This window comes from Protobothrops mucrosquamatus, unplaced genomic scaffold (genome assembly GCF_001527695.2).
Source record: "Protobothrops mucrosquamatus isolate PMUCROS unplaced genomic scaffold, P.Mucros_1.0 scaffold665, whole genome shotgun sequence".
Classification (NCBI taxonomy): Eukaryota; Metazoa; Chordata; class Lepidosauria; order Squamata; family Viperidae; genus Protobothrops; species Protobothrops mucrosquamatus.
The window spans coordinates 85,213-105,273 of NW_015386953.1; the positions used below are offsets into that span (position 1 = coordinate 85,213).

Below are 20,061 nucleotides of genomic sequence, written 5' to 3' on the forward strand. Positions count from 1 at the left end.
GCCAATTTTTTTATCAAGTTAGGAAAACTGGTTCCATAGAACGTTAGCTGAAAAAATAATAATAATCTGAATTTAGGATTTTACTTTCCTTTGCTTTACAGGTCTGTGAAGGTTGTAAATGTAAGGATTTGTCATAAAGTTCCTTTACATCACCATCATAACTGCAGTCACTAAGCAAGGCAGTTCGTAAATGAGGACTACCTGTAAAACTACCTGTAGTTATAATATTTTTATGAAATTAACAAAATCAAGAACGTTTAGAAATATACAAGATGAAGAAAATTAATCAAAATTCATTAACAAGTATTTTTAAATACTGTATATACATCTGGCTCAGCCAAAACTAGTAGACAACTAATTAGCATCTTACAAATATGATTTCACATTTGTGGAAAGTGTTCTCTTCAGAGAAGTCTCCTTGTTACTGCAATCTTTTATAAATATCTTCTGGAGGGTCCCCAGTCTTCATGACAATCATTTTCTTGTCACTACTAAGTTGTTGTTTTTTTAAATTGCTTTATTTTATATTACAGATTTAAAATAACTTTGTCTAAAGAATTATGGTTAAAAAGTTACATATGCCACATGAGGAAAATAAATCATATTATTATAAGAAGCCATAAGAGTGAATATAATGGGGGTGGGGGAACCTTTCCTTTTTGAGGTATAGATTGTTCAGATGCCTCTTTTTTTGATGCATAAAAAATGGGAAAGAATAGTGTAAAGATTTTGCCATTGCACCGAAGCTTAAACTCTTCTGGGAGAAGTTTCATATTTATAAAAATCTGCTCAAGACCCAATTCTTTTAATAATAATAATAATAATAATAATAATAATAATAATAATAATAATAATAATAATAATAATAATAATAATAATAATAATAATAATAATAGTAAAGTTGGAAGGGACCTTGGAGGCAGGAGACCCTATACCATTTCGGACAAATGGCAGTCCAGTCTCTTCTTAAAAGCCTCCAGTGTTGGAGCATTCACCGCTTCTGGAGGCAGGGTGTTCCACTGGTTAATTGTTCTCACTGTCAGGAAGTTTCTCCTTAGTTCTAGGTTGCTTCTCTCCTTGATTAGTTTCCACCCATTGCTTTTAACAATACATTAAATAGATGATCATATATTTCCTAGTGAAATGGCAGAGCAATCTCAGACATATATCTGACCAAACTGCTTTCAGATTGTAACATCTCCCAACCTACAAATAGCCTTGCATGTCTCTACCTCCACATGATCCCCCTGGCAAGTCACATTCAGGAGTTAGACAAGAGCATGGTTGTCCTTGGCGTTTCAATCAGCCAGTTATTTTTCTTTTCCTTTCTCTTTTCTATTCTATAAAACCTGGGCTTGTATGGTTGCTGCTGTTTGTGACTATAAAAAAGAATCACATTCTCTGCTGAATTTTGGAAAACAATCTGCCTTAAATAGGTAGCAAATGCGCACATTTAAACTTATCATTGATGTATTTGTGAGATTATGCTTCTTAGCCATAAGTTTATTCATAGTGCTTTATCCAAAGTTTATTGTAAATTTCGATAAATTCAATTTGATTTTATAGCTAGGTAAATTATCTGTATATTTTATTGATAACTTGATCAGTTTCTTTGTTAGATTTCTGCTAAACAATAAGAATTCGGGGGTCCTTGGTGCTCTCTGAGGTTGGCTGTTTTCTTGCAGACGTTTCATTATCTAAAATACATAATATCATCAGTACTGAATAAGAGTTCAGTTTTAATGGATTTGTGGTTATATGTATGTGCTGTTGATATTGTTCCATTGGGAAATGCTTTATGCTTTAACCTATATCTATATTTAGATATGTCGCAATGGGAATCAGTACAATACTTCAAATTTCCAATGCTGTGAGGACAAGCATCTTTCATTTCTTCTGAATGCATCAAGTGCTTGTTGTGGAGGTCAGAGGTGCAGAGCGGAACCAGAGTATCAATGTTGTGGTAACTATTCTACACGGATATTCATAGGTAAGGAGCATTTCATAGATATTAAGTTATATAGTGGCAGCCTTTAATAAAAATTATAGGTTTGACTTCAAGCATGAATTAATGGGCTTTCTATTCACTTTCAGAATGAGAAATGGAAAACTACTAAGAAAGCATTCTGTTCCACTATTCCAGTGTTAAATTAATTAACCAAAAAATCCTACTGTTCATCTATATTTGTTATCTAAATAATTTTACCACCATTGAATATGTGAGAAGACCTGAGAGTATGAGAGTGGGCAGCCCATTGGACTGAATTTGGAATCCATACTGAGCCAAGTACTTTGCTATGTAATCAATAGGTGACTTAATGCCAGATGGTAGACCTGACCTGTCAGTGGAATGGGGTTAGAGGAGCAAAGAACATGCAGTTCTCCCATGTTAAAGAAAATGAGCTGGTCCAGTTTATCCAGTCCTAGAAATATAAAATTATATTAGGAAGCTACTAATCACACAGACATGGAGGTAATCGTCCTTGACTTCTTCCAAAATATTTTTTTCAGTCTAATCTATAACTCTTGGCTTACCTAGCCATATCCTATCCATACCTGCCTTGTTTTTCAGGTCAGTCAGGTTGGCTAGGTACTGCCACCTATTTTGATTCTTACAAATATATTACATTGCTTCATAAAACATATAAAGAATGGTTGCAGGAATTGGGTATGTCTAGTTTAATGAAGAGAAGGACTAGGGTGACAGGATAGCAGTGTTTCAATAACTCAGGGGCTGCCACAAAGAAGAGGGAGTCAAGCTATTCTCCAAAGCACCTGAAGGCAGGACAAGAGCAATGGATGGAAACTAATCAAGGAGAGAAGCAACCTAGAACTAAGGAGAAATTTCCTGACATAACAATTAATCAATGGAACAACTTGCCTCCAGAAGTTGTGAATGTTCCAACACTGGAAATTTTAAGACAAGATTGTATAATCATTTGTCTGAAATGGTATAGGTCAGTGATGGTGAACCTTTTAGAGACTGAGTGCCCAAACTGCAACCCAAAACCCACTTATTTATTGGCGGGTGCCAGGTGGGTGTGGCCCACTGGGTGGGCATGGCTGTGGTCATGGCAGACTGGGTGGGTGTGGCCAAGGTGGGTGTGGTCACCTCGATGTTGCTCGTGGGGAGGGACGCCTGTGGGGGCCAGGTAGGTTGGGGGAGATCTGGGGGGCTCTGGCAGGTGGGGCAGTGGGCAGGAGGCTCGTCCTGCGGGGTGAGGCGAGGCAAGGCGAGGCAGGGTGGGGGTGCCATTGTCACAAGGCAATGCGAGGCAGCGGCCAGGGTGGCTGCTGCCTGACACCATCGGCCCCTGCACACAGAGGCCAGCAAGCCAACAGTGTCCATCAGCAGCCACAGCCTGCCATTCCCTCGACTGGTGCACTCTGGGGCTCCGCAGCTCACCACCAGCAGTTCAGAGAAGCTGCCTCTAAGCTGGATGGCGGGCCGACAGCTGAGGAGGCAATTCAGTGGGTCATGCCCGGGAAAAGGAGAGCATGCGAGGCCAGGAGGGATAGGACGGGGGGAAGAGAAACCAGCCATGCTGGGATGCATCTGGCTACGTGGGACCTCAGCGAGTTAGCAGGCAGCTGGTTGAAGAGGGACAGTTGCCATCTCCAGGGTATGGTGCACGTGCCCACAGAGAGAGCTCTGAGTGCTGCCTCTGGCACATGTGCCATAGGTTCGCCACCATTGGTATAGGTTCTGCTGCTTGATCAGGAGGCTGGACTAGAAGACCTCCAAGGTCCCTTCCAACTTTGTTATTCTGCTATTGTGTTATTTCTAATTAAAAATGCATTGTGACTGTTCAGATGTCAAGTCAAAAATCCTTCATTTTTAAAAAGCACATTCTGAGTGTCCAAACAAAAATAGCTGTATGGGGGAATGGTTTGCCTAGTCATAATATGCCTGCCAGGAGGCCCGTTGCCAGTCGCAGGTCACCTATTTGCCAGAAGGCAAACTGGGGGGAAATTGTTCCACCCTTGGTTCTTGCTCCTCAGGATACTTGTTGCCATCCCAGTTTATCTTGGCTGTATTGAGAGGCAGATGCACATACAGTAGTTCCAAAGAAAACACTGGCTATTGTTTTTAATTCCCTTAAATGCCGGTGAGAGCCTATTTGGATCCAAAGATATTCATCAAAATCAAAGTGCCCTTTAAAAGGTTAATTATTTTTTAATTAAAGTCAGGGATGTATGGAGCCAAGGAAACTATCCACAGCCTTTTGGCCCTTACTAATACCATGTTGCCTAAAATGCTGGGATATTTATCAATGCAAATTTAAGCTTGCTTTGAGCATCTTTTAATTATTTTTTTTTGCAAGTTAGCTATATATAAGCTACATGTTTATATAGAATAAGTCTGGTGGCCCAAGGAAAGCTTTTTCCTGGATATTTAATGCATATATCTTTTTGTAGGCAATTGTGAGGTCAGGAGCTAAATTGACTGCATTACCCATCGTTTGGCACACATTGTGTGTGCTCAGAAGGACTTTGAATTTGTGCCAAGCTATGCAGCATATTCTAAATTCAATGCCTTCAGAAGTCATTCATATATCACAATATTAGAATGTCTCCCATGATGTCATCCCCCAAAAAATGATATCCCAAGGAACTAGAGGAGAGGCTTTGATCAGTCTCATTAATCTCAGTGTTCTAAAAGAAGATGGTTATTTCTCTAGATTTCTAGACCTCTCCAGTGATTTCTGTTAAAAAAACATAATGCTGTTTACAAAGGCAAGTAAAGTTCAGTGACACAAGCATATTGTCTTTAAGAGCAACAACAACAAATAGAGCAAGCAGTTGTCAATACAAGGCAATGGTTATTGTGTGTTTTTATTACTTTTGTTTCCTGGAAAGAAACTCTTTTTTATTTTCTTCTTCATTTTCCATGTATGGCCAACAAAAACAGTACTGGTCACTTTCTGTGTGTATTTATACAAACACACACAAAGAAAAAGAGACACTGATTACCAGAAGGAAAATGTTAATGTGGGTCATTTTTTGATAAGGATAACAATTAACTAGGAAGACTCTTGTTGTATTCAGAGCTTGGCTTGGAATGTATTCCATTTTGAGAGGTTAATGAGAAGGTTACTAATTCTTTGTGTCTTATGTCTAATGGTCCTTTTATAAAACAATACAAAGGAATCTGTATTATTTCCAACTGGTGTAACTTGAAGGCCTTCAAAATTAGTTTGAGGAAAATGCAGAAAAGTGGCTAAGTATCTCAACAGATTATATCTCTTTAACTCCTTCCGAGTGTGCTTATCATTTTTATTGTTCGTTTTATTTTATAAAGATTTATGCATGTCACTCTGCATGCATGTTTTCAAAATATTATTTGGCCAGTTTGAAATGATATAAGACATGTATTTGCATCTTGCAAGTCAGGCAAAGCATAGTAATGTTATCAGTATATGGAGAGCAGAAAATATACTTATGAATCCTCAAGCAGAGATGGGTTAGGGTGAATGTGATAAAATTAATAGTATTAGCATTCAAGCATCGTAATTTCTCTGCCTGCTGCATTGTGACGAATGCAAAAAATGTTCTTCCATGAGTGTTGTATCAAAACATGGAAGATGGTTTTTTTTCCCGTGTGAGATTGTGTATGGTCATCAAAGATTGACAGCTTTTTTAGAAGTTCTCCAGCTGAATCTCCAGTCTTATTAATAAATGTAGAGAGATTTAAACACAAGTAGTGCAGAAAAATATTTTAAGTGGCAATAACTGAAAGACAACCAGGACATATATAGACTAGGATATGCATAACCTTGAATATATGTACAACAGCAATATTTTTAAAAATTATTACCATTTTCCAGAAGAGAACAGAACAGAGGAGTTAATACAAGAAGGTGTCATAATACAGTCTTATGTCAGCAGCATATCTAATTCAATGCAATATATCCAAATACTTTTGCTCTAAGTTGCATCATGCAGTGCATTGTCCATATCCCACCTCCCTCTCTTATCTACCCTACTAAGCTTGTGATGTTTTTAAACTGCAATTTTTATGCTACATCATTAATTCCATGTACTTTGGTGTTAAATGACACTGTAGAAGGACAGCTTTGTTAGTCTACATACAATAACCAAAAATGAGGAGGAGCCTGGCTGTAGCTTTTCAGATTAACACGTTTTATGGAAAAGAATAAGTTTTTGTGAGCTACCTGGATTGCCTGCATTCCCCCCATATTTTCACCAACACCACCACATCCCAACAGCTTCACATAGAGGTTTAGATGCACTTTCATATAATCTTCCTCAAATCTGATATATGCCATCATCTGAGTTCCAAGTCATTTCAATAAATAGTGGATACAAACACTTAAAGGCTCTAACAGCAAAACAAACACATGAAGAAAGGGTGAAAGGAGAAGACTGAATAAGTTAGAATGTGATGAATTTGGTGGCGTTCAAAAAGAGAGAAGTGAAAAGTGTAACGAACAAAAGGCCTGAATAAAGCTGAATATGGAAGTGATGGAAGCAAGGATTCTTTACAGGGATAGAAAATTATGGAGTTCCTTCCTTCCTTCCTTCCTTCCTTCCTTCCTTCCTTCCTTCCTTCCTTCCTTCCTTCCTTCCTTCTTTCTTTCTTTCTTTCTTTCTTTCTTTTTTTCATCTGTCTTTAATTACTTTTGCTTGTTCTTGTTTTGAGCTTGCATAATACTACTTACCCTAAAAAGGATAAATTTTGCTGGGTATACAATATATGTATATAAAAATAAGCTTTTAAATAAATTAATGATAGTAGAAGAAAAATATTTCACCTTTCTCTTCGCTCCTAACTTAGGCTGGTCTTCTGTCATTGACCCTCCATGAAACATTCAGTGTTTCAGCTCAGAAGAACACAGGAAACATTATCTTATGTTTTTTTCTGAACCATATCCCCTTTTAAAGCAGCACAATGAATGGCTGCCACTGGAAAGCATTGCTTCATAAAACATCTCTTTATGTACTTTATTACTTAAACTCTTTTTATTTGCCTGCAGGAGCCCTTTAACAAAATCACATTGAATTGACTTTCTCACACCAAATGAAATCTCCCTGGTCCCAGTACAGTTGTCTTTGTCAATATGTATTTTATAAATGGAGTGAATTAACAGATGCTCTTGGAAAAGAACTGCTGGGGTAGCGTTTATGTTTTTACTGCTCTCTCTGGGCAGAATGAGTTGTGTGGGAGTGTAATACAGGTACCTTGGGATCAAAGACGTGTTCTTCATTTCATTGCATGTTTACATAGATTAAATGCATAGGTTCTATACAAGCATGGATTTTAAAGTTTTGCTTTTTATTTTTTCCAGCTTTTATATATATTATATATATAGAATGTAACAACATTACATTATTATGTGTATCCTGCCTGAAGTAGCCAATTAAAAACAATAAGGCTGTAATTTATGCATGCTCACTAGGATTAAGCCCCATTGAACTCTGTAGGCCTCACAGCTCATTAGGCCTGGATATGATTGGGCAGCAAATGTTTTAATTTCCCTGATGTCACTGAACTGCAGCATCCCACACCATTTGCCATTTTGGTTGGAGGTTGTCATTAGTGACACCTCAAAGGTCATCACTGTCTTGATTACATTATTTATTTAAAAATATGACTATTTAGATATATGCCAATGAAAAATTGCAGGGATCTGCAGTAACCCTAAATGCAGATTAATGAAGTAAACAGACTTTTCTTCTTCTTTTCTCTTCTCTTTCTTCCCCCTATGGATATTTTTTGTTGTTGTGGTGGTGGTGGTGGTAAAATTGTAAATTCCTCAAGATAACACATAGCATTGTTGCTTCAATAATCACAAAACAACCTTCCATTGTCCTGTATAAAAAAGTAAAGAGCAAAGTTGTTCTGCCAAAGCATAGCACTTTCTGTTTTTGAAACAACCTGTGATAGTTTCAAACCATCCACTGATTCTTGCTACATATGCAAAGTTGCAATTGATTCTCTCCCTCATCAGCATGCTGTGATCATTTTTTTAAAATGTGAAGACCTTTGCCTCCATAGGTAATTAGTAATGAGATGTCCTACTTTCATGTCTGCATGGCTAACATTTATCAGATCAGGCTGGTGGAGGCTGGTAGCTACTACTCAGCATTTGGTTACATTCACCCCTTCTTTTTAATTGATGACTTAATTTTTACTCATAGTTTTATTTTAGCTTAATGTTATTGTCATCTTTTAAAGGGGTAGGAGATATCACCTTCAGAAGAGGTACTTGTAGGAAATATTGTAAATTATATAGGGCACAAGACTGTAATAGCTTTTTTTCCCTCTACATAAATAATATAAAGAAGGAAGATGATCCTGTTATCTGACATATTCTTCTAAAGGATTCAATTTTTTCTATGTATGTAGATTATACAGATTTTCAAAAATTTGTTTTAAGTGTACAAGAACTCCTGGAAGTATCTCTGACGTTTTTCAGTATGAAAACCTGTGAAAGATTTGGGTACAATGTGTGATTTTGATGCTATAAAACTATAAAGTACAATTAACTCAATCCTTTGCATGGCCTTTTAAATATCGTTGCTATTTTTTCCAACATTGATCTGATGTTGGATCCAATATACCTTTTTTAAAGTTTTTGTTTGAAATAAGCAGTATAGCTCATTTTAATGTTAGACAGAAATATTTTCTTAGCATTGAATTCAATCTATAGGTAGTCCTCGACTTAGAATCAATTGCTTAGTGACTGTTTGAAGTTACAACAGAGCCTCCCAAAGCTACTTACAACTAGGTTTCAAAGTCATGGCCACTGTAAGAGCCCTGTGGTCATGTGCATGAAAAGGAATGCTGCAGCAACTCCCCCCACCTATGTGCCCACCATCAGATTCCATCCAGTCTTTGCTGGGTGAGGAGAGCAGGGCACTCCACCTCTCAGCATCCCTAGGCTTCATGGCTGCACAATGAATTGTGGCACTCCAAAACTGGTGCCCACTTCCAGGAGGGTGCCATGGGGCCTGCTCCTTATTCTGCATTTTTCCTTGTGATTCTAGAGATATATAGCCCTTTCATCCTCCAATTCTTCATTTTTCCTCCTTTTGCTGCATCCTGATGATGTTTGCTATTATCTCTTGACTATGATGTCCGTCCCCTCTTTCTTTGCAGTATAAATATGATACTTTATTTTATTTTATTTTATTATTTTATTTTCCACATTATTATTAGTGCATGACATTGTTACATTAGCCAGGAGACTACAATGCATTGTAATACATTGCAATTGCAATTGGTTGTGCATTATACATTCTCACCTCAGATGAGTTTTGGATCCAGTGAGTTGTAGGAAGCAGTCAGAGAGACTTTAAAAATGAGATCACGTGGCCTCCTGACGGCTAGATCAGAATAGGTCTACCTTATCTCTGAGGACTGAAGGAGGGATCACTCTACACTCAGTTTCAGAGTAGGGAGTTTCAGAGTGAGCAAGAACTAAGATATAGTGGCTAATGTATTTGACTGCCACTAGAGAGAGCCAGCTTCTACTCCATCTGCAGTTGGAGCAGCTTATTTGTTATTTGCAGCCCAACCTACCTCACTGGATTCTTGTGGAGAAATATAGGTGGATAGAGCACTATCTATGTGCTTTGAATTCCTAAACAAAGATGGAAGATAGATATATGTGCATGTTTGTGCACCAGAGAAGGGGCATGTAAAGCAATAAAAGTATCCAGGCCTTTGTTCCTATATCTTAAAGTTGTTGCTTCTCTATGAATCACATGAATGATGGGGAGGAGACAAGTCTAACATCCTAACAGTCCTTTAAGTTTTACTGGTAGTACACTGATGTCGTCGTTGGATTTCGTCGGTGTAAAAGGTGTTAAAGTAAGAGAGTCCTTAGTTCCTAAAAACCCACGTAAGATATTTCATAGAGTAAATCCATGGAACCAATTTTTTTCCAACGGGATAGTACGTAATAAAACGAGTCAATTATGATTAACCAACAACAGTTTAGTGATAGATGATAGCAGGGCTTTTTTTCTTATAGAATGCCCAGAACGGAGTTCCAGCACCTTTTTTGGATGGAACCTTGTAGGGTAGGCAAGGCAGATTGTATGACGTGTGTGAGTTCCGGCACCTTTTTTTTTTTTTAGAAAAAAAGCACTGGATGATAGATAGATAGATAGATAGATAGATAGATAGATAGATAGATAGATAGATAGATAGATAGATAGATAGATAGATAGATAGATAGATAGATAGATGGATGGATGGATGGATGGATGGATGGATGGATGGATGGATGGATGGATGGATGGATGGATGATAGATAGATAGATAGATAGATAGATAAATAGATAGATAGATAGATCATATTTAAACAAACAAAAACAACAACGAAGAGAGAAACTTCCGCACAATAGAACAATTGACCTGATTAATGTTGTGGATGATTCCACAAATTCTTAGAAACATTTCAAATCTTGAAACATCTGTAACAACCCAATTAATATAGGATATATAATTTGTAAAACAAATAGACTTGTAATAATGATAAATTAATAATCAACCAATTTACTTCTATAGGAACCTATTGTCTTTGAGAAAATTTATCTTTACTGCTTGTGTATATATTTTATGTTCTGTTTCACTTAAGCTTCTAAAACAGAGGCATGATTGCTTATTCAGCCATTTGTATGTAGTGAAATCTTTCCTAGAAGATCAAAAATGGTGTTTGCTTATGTTCACCTAAAATTCACCAAACACTGTTAAAATTAAGCTAAACTATATCCACTTTTCAATACTTTTGTTTTCTTTATCATTCTCCTAATGTTCAGTTGTGATAATCAAATCCAAAGAAATAGTTCAGATGAATTGAAATTGATTCTTTGGTTTGGTATATGAAATAACAGGTTGAGGTTCTGTGAAAAAGCTGTCATTGGAATAATTCCAATTGAATGCACTGAGACTTCTGATTAACATGGTGCAATCTATACATATTTACCTGAAACAGAAAGCTTATTGTAATCCATACATATGGTGTAATCTATACATATTTGCATGGTGTAATCTATACATATTATCCTGAAACATAATTACTCAATTAAGAATGGCTTCTGAAGGCTTAACTTGAACTATTTTCAGACCACATCATTTTGCCATGCTAATAAATTTTGGTGAATTTTTTGATTGAAATTGAAAAGTCTTTCATGGGCTTTTTTCTCCTCTATGCTGGCACTTCTAAAAAAATGTATTTGTTTTTTGTAGCTGATTGTTAAAAAAAGTTATTATTTTTTCTTTAAGAAGAGAAATAGTCCTCAGTGAGAGATAGGCCTTTTCTCACCCCACCCCCCACCTTATACTCGTACACTGTCTGTGTCAACAGTCAAGAATCAAATGCCATGTCTGATAAATTAGGGTAAGGTCAAAGGCTATGCTGTTTGGTTTCAGAAGGATGTCTGTTTCTGAATTTGCAGCAGTTCATTCATGCTGAAGTGATGCACTATGGGAATTACTACCAAACTCTGCTCAGCAACATCTGCTCTCCCTAAGTGAGTTAGTGCACGTCAGACATCTTTATGTCAGAATATTGCAGTGATGGATGCAGTCTTCAGAAAATGCTGCATAAAAATCTGGTGTGCCGTTCTGGCCATTAAGTGAAATTACTATTTAAATTAATGGCGCTGTCACAGTTTATCTGTGCAAAGAATGAACGCTGATTAGGGTATTAAGTAATTAGCAATTTATCACGCTGGAACAAGGTTGATAATAATTAAAGAAGTAATGGTTTACCAAAGAAACTAGAAAGGGAGTCACTTCTTGTTATATGAGTGAAATCTTGGCTAAAAATATTATTCAGTGAAACAAAGATGAGATTCTTTGTGATAGAATGTAGCTTTCTCTTTCTGTCCTAGCATAAAAGCAATTCATTAGCCAAAGTTTACTTTGCCTGTCCAAAGGGCTTCTAAACTAAAATGCTCTCATTTGTTATTTAAGAAGAAATCACTGTACGATGTAATCACATATTTTGGAGGAGGATAGCTGACTTATTAATGTCATACTTATTAGACTGCTCAGGACTGCAGTCCTAACTTAAATATGAGCCAGCAGTGTGCTGCAGCTGCCAAAAAAACCAACACAGTGCTAGGCTGCATTAACAGAGGGATAGAATCAAGATCATGTGAAGTGTTAATACCATTTTACAATGCCTTGGTAAGGCCACACTTGGAATACTGCATCCAGTTTTGGTCACCACGATGTAAAAAAGATGTTGAGACTGTAGAAAGAGTACAGAGAAGAGCAACAAAGATGATTAGGGGACTGGAGCCTAAAACATATAAGGAACGGTTGCTGGAATTGGGTATGTCTAGTTTAATAAAAAGAAAGACTAGGGGTGACATGATAGCAGTATTCCAATATCTCAGGGGTTGCCACAAAGAAGAAGGAGGTCAAGCTATTCTCCAAAGCACCTGAAGGCAGGACAAGAAGCAATAGATGAACACTAATCAAGGAGAGAAGCAACCTAGAACTAAGGAGAAATTTCCTGACAGTTAGAATAATTAACAGTGGAACAACCTGCCTCCAGAAACTGTGAATGCTCTAACACTGGAAGTTTTTAAGAAGAGACTGGATAGCCATTTGTCTGAAATGATATAGGGTTTCCTGCCTGAGCAAGGGGTTGGACTATATGATCTCTGATGTCCATTCCAACATTATTATTATTGTTGTTGTTATTGTTGTTGTTATTATTTATCATCATCATTATCATTATCATCATGTGAACCAGTGCTAGGCACATAAACACTATACTTGTGCTCAGTGCTAAAAAAAAAAAGGTGCCAGAACTCACACATGTCACACAACCCGCCTTGTCTACCCTACAAGATTCCATCCCAAAAAGGTGCCGGAACTCCGTTCTGGGCGTTCTATGACAAAAAAAGCCCTGCTTGTGCTATGGGCTCTGGATTGGCTGCTGATATGTTTACTGATGCAATATCAGTGGTACTTTTAATCTATAAAGCTCCATACAGCTTGCTGCCAAAGTATCTCCAGGACTACCTCTTTCAAGTGGAAACCAACACTGTCTTTTATAAAAAAAAAAACCTGGGAAAAATAATACCATAAAATCAGGAGGCCAAGGCAAAGTGCAATTTCTTCTCTGTTATGGCCGAATGTTGTGGAATAGTCTTCCACTAATTCTAACCTATCTCATTCGTCTTCTGGGATTTATATTTATTTTATATACTGTAAATGCATTTATATTTATGTTTTGCCATCTCTCTGTAGTTAAATCATGGCTCCCTTGTTTCCACATTCCACCCTTTCTGTTCATCAAACCCATAAATGACAACTACATTTTTTCTGTGTTCAACAAAACATCCATAAAACTTTCCAGCCATTAACAAATGTAGTTATTGTCTTTTCACTAATCAAGGAAGCCAATGTTGTCATCTTTACCAACCATTCCTTCATTGAGGGTATTTAAGAATTTTTCCATCTTCCATTAATCTCACCGTAGTGATCATGAACAAAAGCATCATCTATAGGTTTTTTCCAGTTGCCTATTCATTAGTCACAAAAAAAATCTGATTTCAGTTGAATATTAATATTTAAAATTCTTTGTTATCACGGCATCATATGTTTAACCCCATAAGCCAGTTTGGTCTAGTGGTTAAGGCACCAGACTTAAAACTGGGAGAACATGAGTTCTAGTCCTGCCTTAGCCATGCAAGCCAGCTGGGTGACCTTAACCCAGTCACCCTCTTTCAGCCCAATTCACCTCTGAGGTGAGTTGATTTTGTGCGTATAATAGGTGGAGAAAGATGTATTGGGTATGTTTGCCCCCTTGAATTATTTGTAAAACTAATAAAGGCAGGATAAAAAAAAATCTTGTATAGTCCTTTGTTGATAGTAGAAATAAAATAAGTTGAAATCAAAGACATTCAGAGAACAAATTGCCTACTGCTGTCCCAAAGGTGCTTTTTCCAAAAGACAATTGGACTTTGTTTTTCCTTGAAGACATTTTGTTTCTCGTCCAAGAAGCTTCTTCAAATGTCTTCACGGAAAAACAAAGTCCAGTTGCCTTTTGAAAAAAGCACCTTTAGGACAATCATGACCTGAATGACTGAGAATCTCCATACTGTATACATTTGCCTACTGCTGTATAATTAGAATGGAAAAATGAATGGGGATCATTCATAAATTACCCCTTCAGGTTTAATAATATGGATTTCTTGTAAATAAATCAATGTCTGATAGTATATAAGATTAAACTGTCTTGCTTTAAAAGTTTGGTTCCACTATGATATGATATCATTTACATGCATTTGAATTTAACTAATCCCATGAATGACATCACTTTCTTGATTGTTAATCATTAGGTTTATTATATCACATAATGTCTCCTCGGCTAAGGTGGATTTTTATATCTAATTATTTTTAAAGGAAACTCTTGTTGCAAGAAATGCTGATTGAATCTTTGTATGAGAAAGATCTTGTTTACAGTATCTTAAAAAAATTGTTTGCACTTTGTATTTTTGATCTACTCCCATTTATATAGGATGATTCCTTCCTTTAGAATTACTGGAATGTTTACCAACCTAACATGTAAAGGAGCATGGATGGTTCATCATGTTGAAAAATTATTTTGGGCAACAAGAAGCAACCTGCACAGCTGCCTGTTTGATCACTGCATCAATAGGCGGAAGGCAATTTTATTGAAGGAATGTGGTTTATGAGAGAATGAAGATGCTTTTCAGAAGCATATATAGCAAAATTAAATGTCCTACTTTCCACAATAAAAAAGCAATGAAGAATAATTTTAATGTTTTTTCTTTTTAAAAAATGGCAGGTTTCTCTCTCTTGTTGTCATTCTTGCTGGTGTGGTAATCCTTAGACTATCAAACCTATCTGATGATAGATTCCTATTTACACAATTATTTATTTTGTGCTAGCAATTCCTATGGATTTTATTATGCATGTTTTTTAAAAGTACATGGAGGAGCAGCAATAATTAGGCATGGAACCTAAAAGCAATTGTAAATTATTGCCACAATAATTTGGCAGGTGGCATCATCCCAATGAGCCTCTGATGTTAATAAAGACCCAGATACATCAGAGGCTTCTTTGTGCCACTAGCTCTTCTTATTAAGAAAAAGTGCATACAATATTGGTACAGATGAGATCTTTTTTTCAAACAGAGGTTTAAGACTGTAGAAACTGCCTTATTCCAAGTAAAATGGTTGATTTGGCTAACTCAGTATGGTTTATTGGGATTCGCAACAGCTCTCTCCGCTTGAGAAGAATAGCTATGGTTACCCAATGTTTACTTTGTTTGCTAATGGAGATACTCATGACAGAGCTTCAAAACTTCTGTATGGATTGAAGAACTGAACTTCGATCTACTCAATTGGGTGGCTTGATCTTAGTTATTCTCCTTCCAGACTGCCTCTCTATCTCTATGCTTGGAAGTTATAGCTCTCCTAAAATTAGATTTTGTAGATATTAGATCACAATAATATCAAGGACTAATGACAGATCAAACACATTAATCAGATTTAGTTTACAAAGTGTCCATATATTGCCCTTAAATCCAAGCATGCTATTCTATATACACTTGGCCACTTTAGAAAATGTAATATTCCTTCTGAGAGATATAGAACACTTGTGTACTTTGCAGCACTGTATAGTGTTCTGATCAATGCTTAATATCACTGAAGATATAGATTGTGAATGTGGCCTATTTTTGTGTCTATTTTACTCCTACAACACAGGAGTTAGCTTCCACAAGGAAGAATTTAAGAATAGGACACTAATACCAATTTAAATTATGTTTCATATCCATTTATGTATTTTTGGATCCCATTCTCAATCTCTGACATATTAGTATAGAATGACAACTATAACAAAGCAGTACTTTAAAGAAAATGCATAAATCACAGTATTGTAAAATATTGTGGCTTGAATATAATAGTGTCCGTTCAGCAGAGGAAAGACTTTTGAACTAGTGGAACCCTGCCTCCAATGGATTTTCCAGATCCCTTTTGCAATGTTGAAGGACCATTTGGAGATGAGAAAGAGGAGATACCTCATTTTTTTTAAAGGAAATAACAAAATTCTAACACTTTTTCCTTCAGGAGAAATGAACTGGAAAAGAAACCAAAATAGACTAGAACTCTGAAGTACTAATGTATAGATATTACGAAAATCTGCCCATTCCTAAAAACCAAATCTATTTTGCATTTTATATGATTTAGAAAACCTGTCTTTCACTGATTCGTTTGTCAACAAAACTGGTTTTGTTCTGTTTTTTGATAAGCAACCTAACTTTTTAAATAAAAAAATTAAATGAACATGGAATGTGGGACATATAAACTGCAAATAGTTACTCTCAGCAACCTACAGAAAAAAAAATAGATTGCTTTGTGCCAGTTTTTCAGAATTAGTCACTAAACAAAGGCCTGTCAGACATTTAAAACTTTAGTTGCCTTTCCTCAGGTTCAATAGCTGCATCATACTGGTGATTTTATGATGAATTTTATAGCATTCTTGGAATTTCCTTCACTTTCTCCTCTTCTTGCCTTCATGTATAATATTTTCTTGTTTCAGGAATGTTCTGTTGCAGACATGAATATTTGAATATGTCAAGTATCGTATGCTGCTCAGCTTTCAATGGTGAAGCTAAAGCCCACATTAAAAAGAATAGCTCAGTGCCATTAAAATGCCGTGTGACTGAACTTATTCCAGAGAGCGAAGAATGTTGTAATGGACTTGGATATAATCCCTTGAAATATGTTTGCACTGACAGGATTTCATCTGGAATGATGATGAAGGTAATTGATAGAAAACCTCTTGGTGGTTCTGATTTGACAATGGGAAGAGAAATACATTGTTCATAACTATTTTTGTAAAATAGGAATATAAAAACTCCTCTGTGCATTATTCATTTTCACATTACATCCATATTAATACCAAATGAGTTTGCCATGATTGATGTTATTGCAGTGAATTCTAAAGGAATTAATAATGATTAGCTGCTTCTTGTAAAGTGTTGTTCAGCACTTCAGATTAGTATGAAGGCTAAAAGTTAACATTCTGGCCTGGCTGGAAAATGTGCATGTGTATATACAGTAATGTTCAAATGCATGGCTGTTTCATATAGCCAGTGATTTGGGCATTCTTAAAGTTTGCATTGGGTTTGCATTGGCAGTAAACATATACGGTACCCATATATGAGGGGGTGGGAATTCCAAAATTTGTCATTTTAACACTATGGCCATATGAGCACAAGTACAAAGAAATTTTAAGCAGTCCAAACTATCACATGCTAAAACAAAAATAATTATTAAAATAAAACATCTGTAAAGTCATGTCCAACTCTAGGGGGTGCTGCTCATCTCCATTTCCTAGCCAAGGGGAGATAGCATTGCCTGGAGACACTTCCATGGTCATGTGACCAGCGTGACTATATGCTGAAGTGTACGGAACGCTGTTACCTTCCCACCAAAGTGGTACCTATTTGTCTACTTGCATTTGCTTGCTTTCAAGGTGGACAGAACCTGGGGCAAATAATGGGAGCTCACCCTGTGATGCAGCACTCGAGTCCTGAACCCAGGCTGTCAGCTTTCCAACTGATAAGCTCAGTGTCTTTACCCACTGAGCTATGAAATACATATTAAAAATCAGTAAGTCAGTAAAGTGTAATGAAGTTAGAAGGTTTCAGATGGTTTCTGTAAGATCCAATAAACTGACTGGGGATGAAAGTTTGATACAGTAAGATGGATGCCAGGCAGAACTTTCTAGAGAAGGGATTCCAAAACTGGGAAGTGATTCATAAAAATGACAATCTGTAAGTAGACACCTACTGAATTATAGCATTTGGGAGATTTTCTCTTTGCTTCCTGTCTCAAAAATGGTAAATATTAATTAAAACATAAAAAGATTGAAAATGTGAGCCTTTTAAAAAAAATGTGAGTAAAACTAAAAAAAATGATATAAGCAAAATATAATAAGATGGGATATTGGTATTTCGTGAAAGCTACCATTATAAGAGGTTGTAAATGTGTATCAGAAAATTGTCTGTGCATGTCTATTTAAGTTGTTTTTGAAGGTTTTCAAAGGTTTGGGAACTATTGTTATAGATAAAAGAAGAATCGAAATGCATCCCACTGTGTTCTATATCTACTGAAGCAGTGACATACTGTGGACGGTGTAACTTTGACGAGCATACTTGTTTATGTGCTTGGATAAAGAGTTCCCGTAGTTATACAAAAAATAAAGAAAATAAAAGCATATGCCCATTTTTGGGGGAGAAGATTTATACAGGAGGCCCAACTCAATATTCATTCAAAGGTAAAATAATATGTGACGACTCATTAACTAAAAGTTGTAAATTCTGTGATCAATTTAGTAAAGTATCATGTGGCCTCTTTGGAAATTGTTTTGAAATGAATAAAATATTTTTATCAGCAGACTGATAGATATCAATACAAAGCTGGTTATGATTTGTTATAAATATATATTGTAAATGTAGGAGCCCAACTGAATCAAACTAAGAGTTCACGAAACGGGACTGGAGGCTAAAACATATAAGGAACGGTTGCTGGAATTGGGTATGTCTAGTTTAATGAAGAGAAGAACGAGGGGGGACATGATAGCAGTGTTCCAATATCTCAGGGGCTGCCACAAAGAAGAGGGAGTCAAGCTATTCTCCAAAGCGCCTGAAGGCAGGACAAGAAGCAACGGGTGAAAACTAACCAAAGAGAGAAGCAACCTAGAACCAAGGAGAAACTTCCTGACAGTTAGAACAATTAACCAGTGGAACAATCTGCCTCCAGAAGCGGTGAATGCACCAACACTGAAAGTTTTTAAGAAGAAACTGGACAGCCATTTTTCCAAAATGGTATAGGGTTTCCTGCCTGAGCAGGGGGTTGGACTAGATGACCTCCAAGGTCCCTTCCAACTTTATCATTATTATTATTATTATTGTTAGCTTTGTGCTTGGCAAAGGGATCACCAAAAAGCCATCACTCCTGTCTCCATAACAAGCAGTCTTCTGAACCAGGAGGTCACCTACACCCACCATAATTACTACAAGTGATTACTAAAATTATATAAACTGTTTAAAAGAGATGATTTGCAATGCACAGGAGTGCATATATATCTTTTTGAACCATTAAAGCAGCTATTTCTTTTTCTAAACACACATTCTGAAAACATATGTATAATCTTTGTTTCCATGCTGTTTCCATAATGTTATTACCCCCTCCCCTTGAAATCTATCAGAGCTAGTGGTCACCGACACATTTTATGACTGCAAATTCATCCCACAACTATGTGCTTTGAGATGAATTTATCCAAATCTCACATCCTTTTGTGAGATTAGATATTTTAGAAGTTGAAGTTAATGTATTTAAATTGTCATGATTATTGCTTCAATTACTTCAAAACATGGCAAAACAACCCTGTTGCATTGGCAGCTTCTTCTCATTTCCCTATTTCATGCTCTGGACTTTCACCTCAAAGTCATCCACTAAAAGCATAAGTTTCACTAAATAATTTCACTTTCTACTATTTTACAAGAAAGAGAGAGAAAAATCAATTTCCTTTATTCCATGTATGTGTAATGACATTTTGATTTATGCACCGTTCTTCTAAAGTGCAAAGTTTATGGAATAAGGAGATGGGTTCACAAATCTGAAATTTAACCAGATTGAATAAGATGTAACTAAATAGAAGTCCAGTATATTTAGCATATAGGTTGACAGTCAGTAATCTCTTGTTAAACATTTTCCTTGTAGATAAGAATCTAGAACCTCATGTTACGTATGAATATAGGCTAGCTGCGTGGAACAAACATGGGAAAGATTTTAGTGAAATGAATAGTGCAACCACTAAACAAGATGTCCCTGAATGTGTAAGTCCACCTCATTGGACAAAAGTGGATAATCGTGAAGACATAATATTTCTAACATGGAAGGAACCTTGTCAACCAAATGGTATAGTATTTTGGCAAACTACAATGTCTGATTTAGCATTTACCCAGTACAAGGTGCTGGGTAAATGCTGCGCGAGCTGCACTGGTTGCCGGCGCGAGCTGCACTGGTTGC

General features: G+C 36.5%; 1 protein-coding gene across 1 annotated transcript in view; it reads left to right on the forward strand.

Moving 5' to 3' along the window:
* USH2A (usherin) overlaps positions 1-20,061 on the forward strand; it is a gene marked incomplete at its 5' end in the record, with an annotated part of 188,964 nt that overhangs the window by 84,388 nt on the left and 84,515 nt on the right. The window contains 4 exons of the mRNA XM_015818019.1: positions 1,825-1,990; positions 16,562-16,785; positions 18,094-18,304; positions 19,753-19,950. Of these exons, the coding sequence (XP_015673505.1) occupies positions 1,825-1,990; positions 16,562-16,785; positions 18,094-18,304; positions 19,753-19,950 (799 nt within the window). The remainder of the gene's footprint in view (positions 1-1,824; positions 1,991-16,561; positions 16,786-18,093; positions 18,305-19,752; positions 19,951-20,061) is intronic.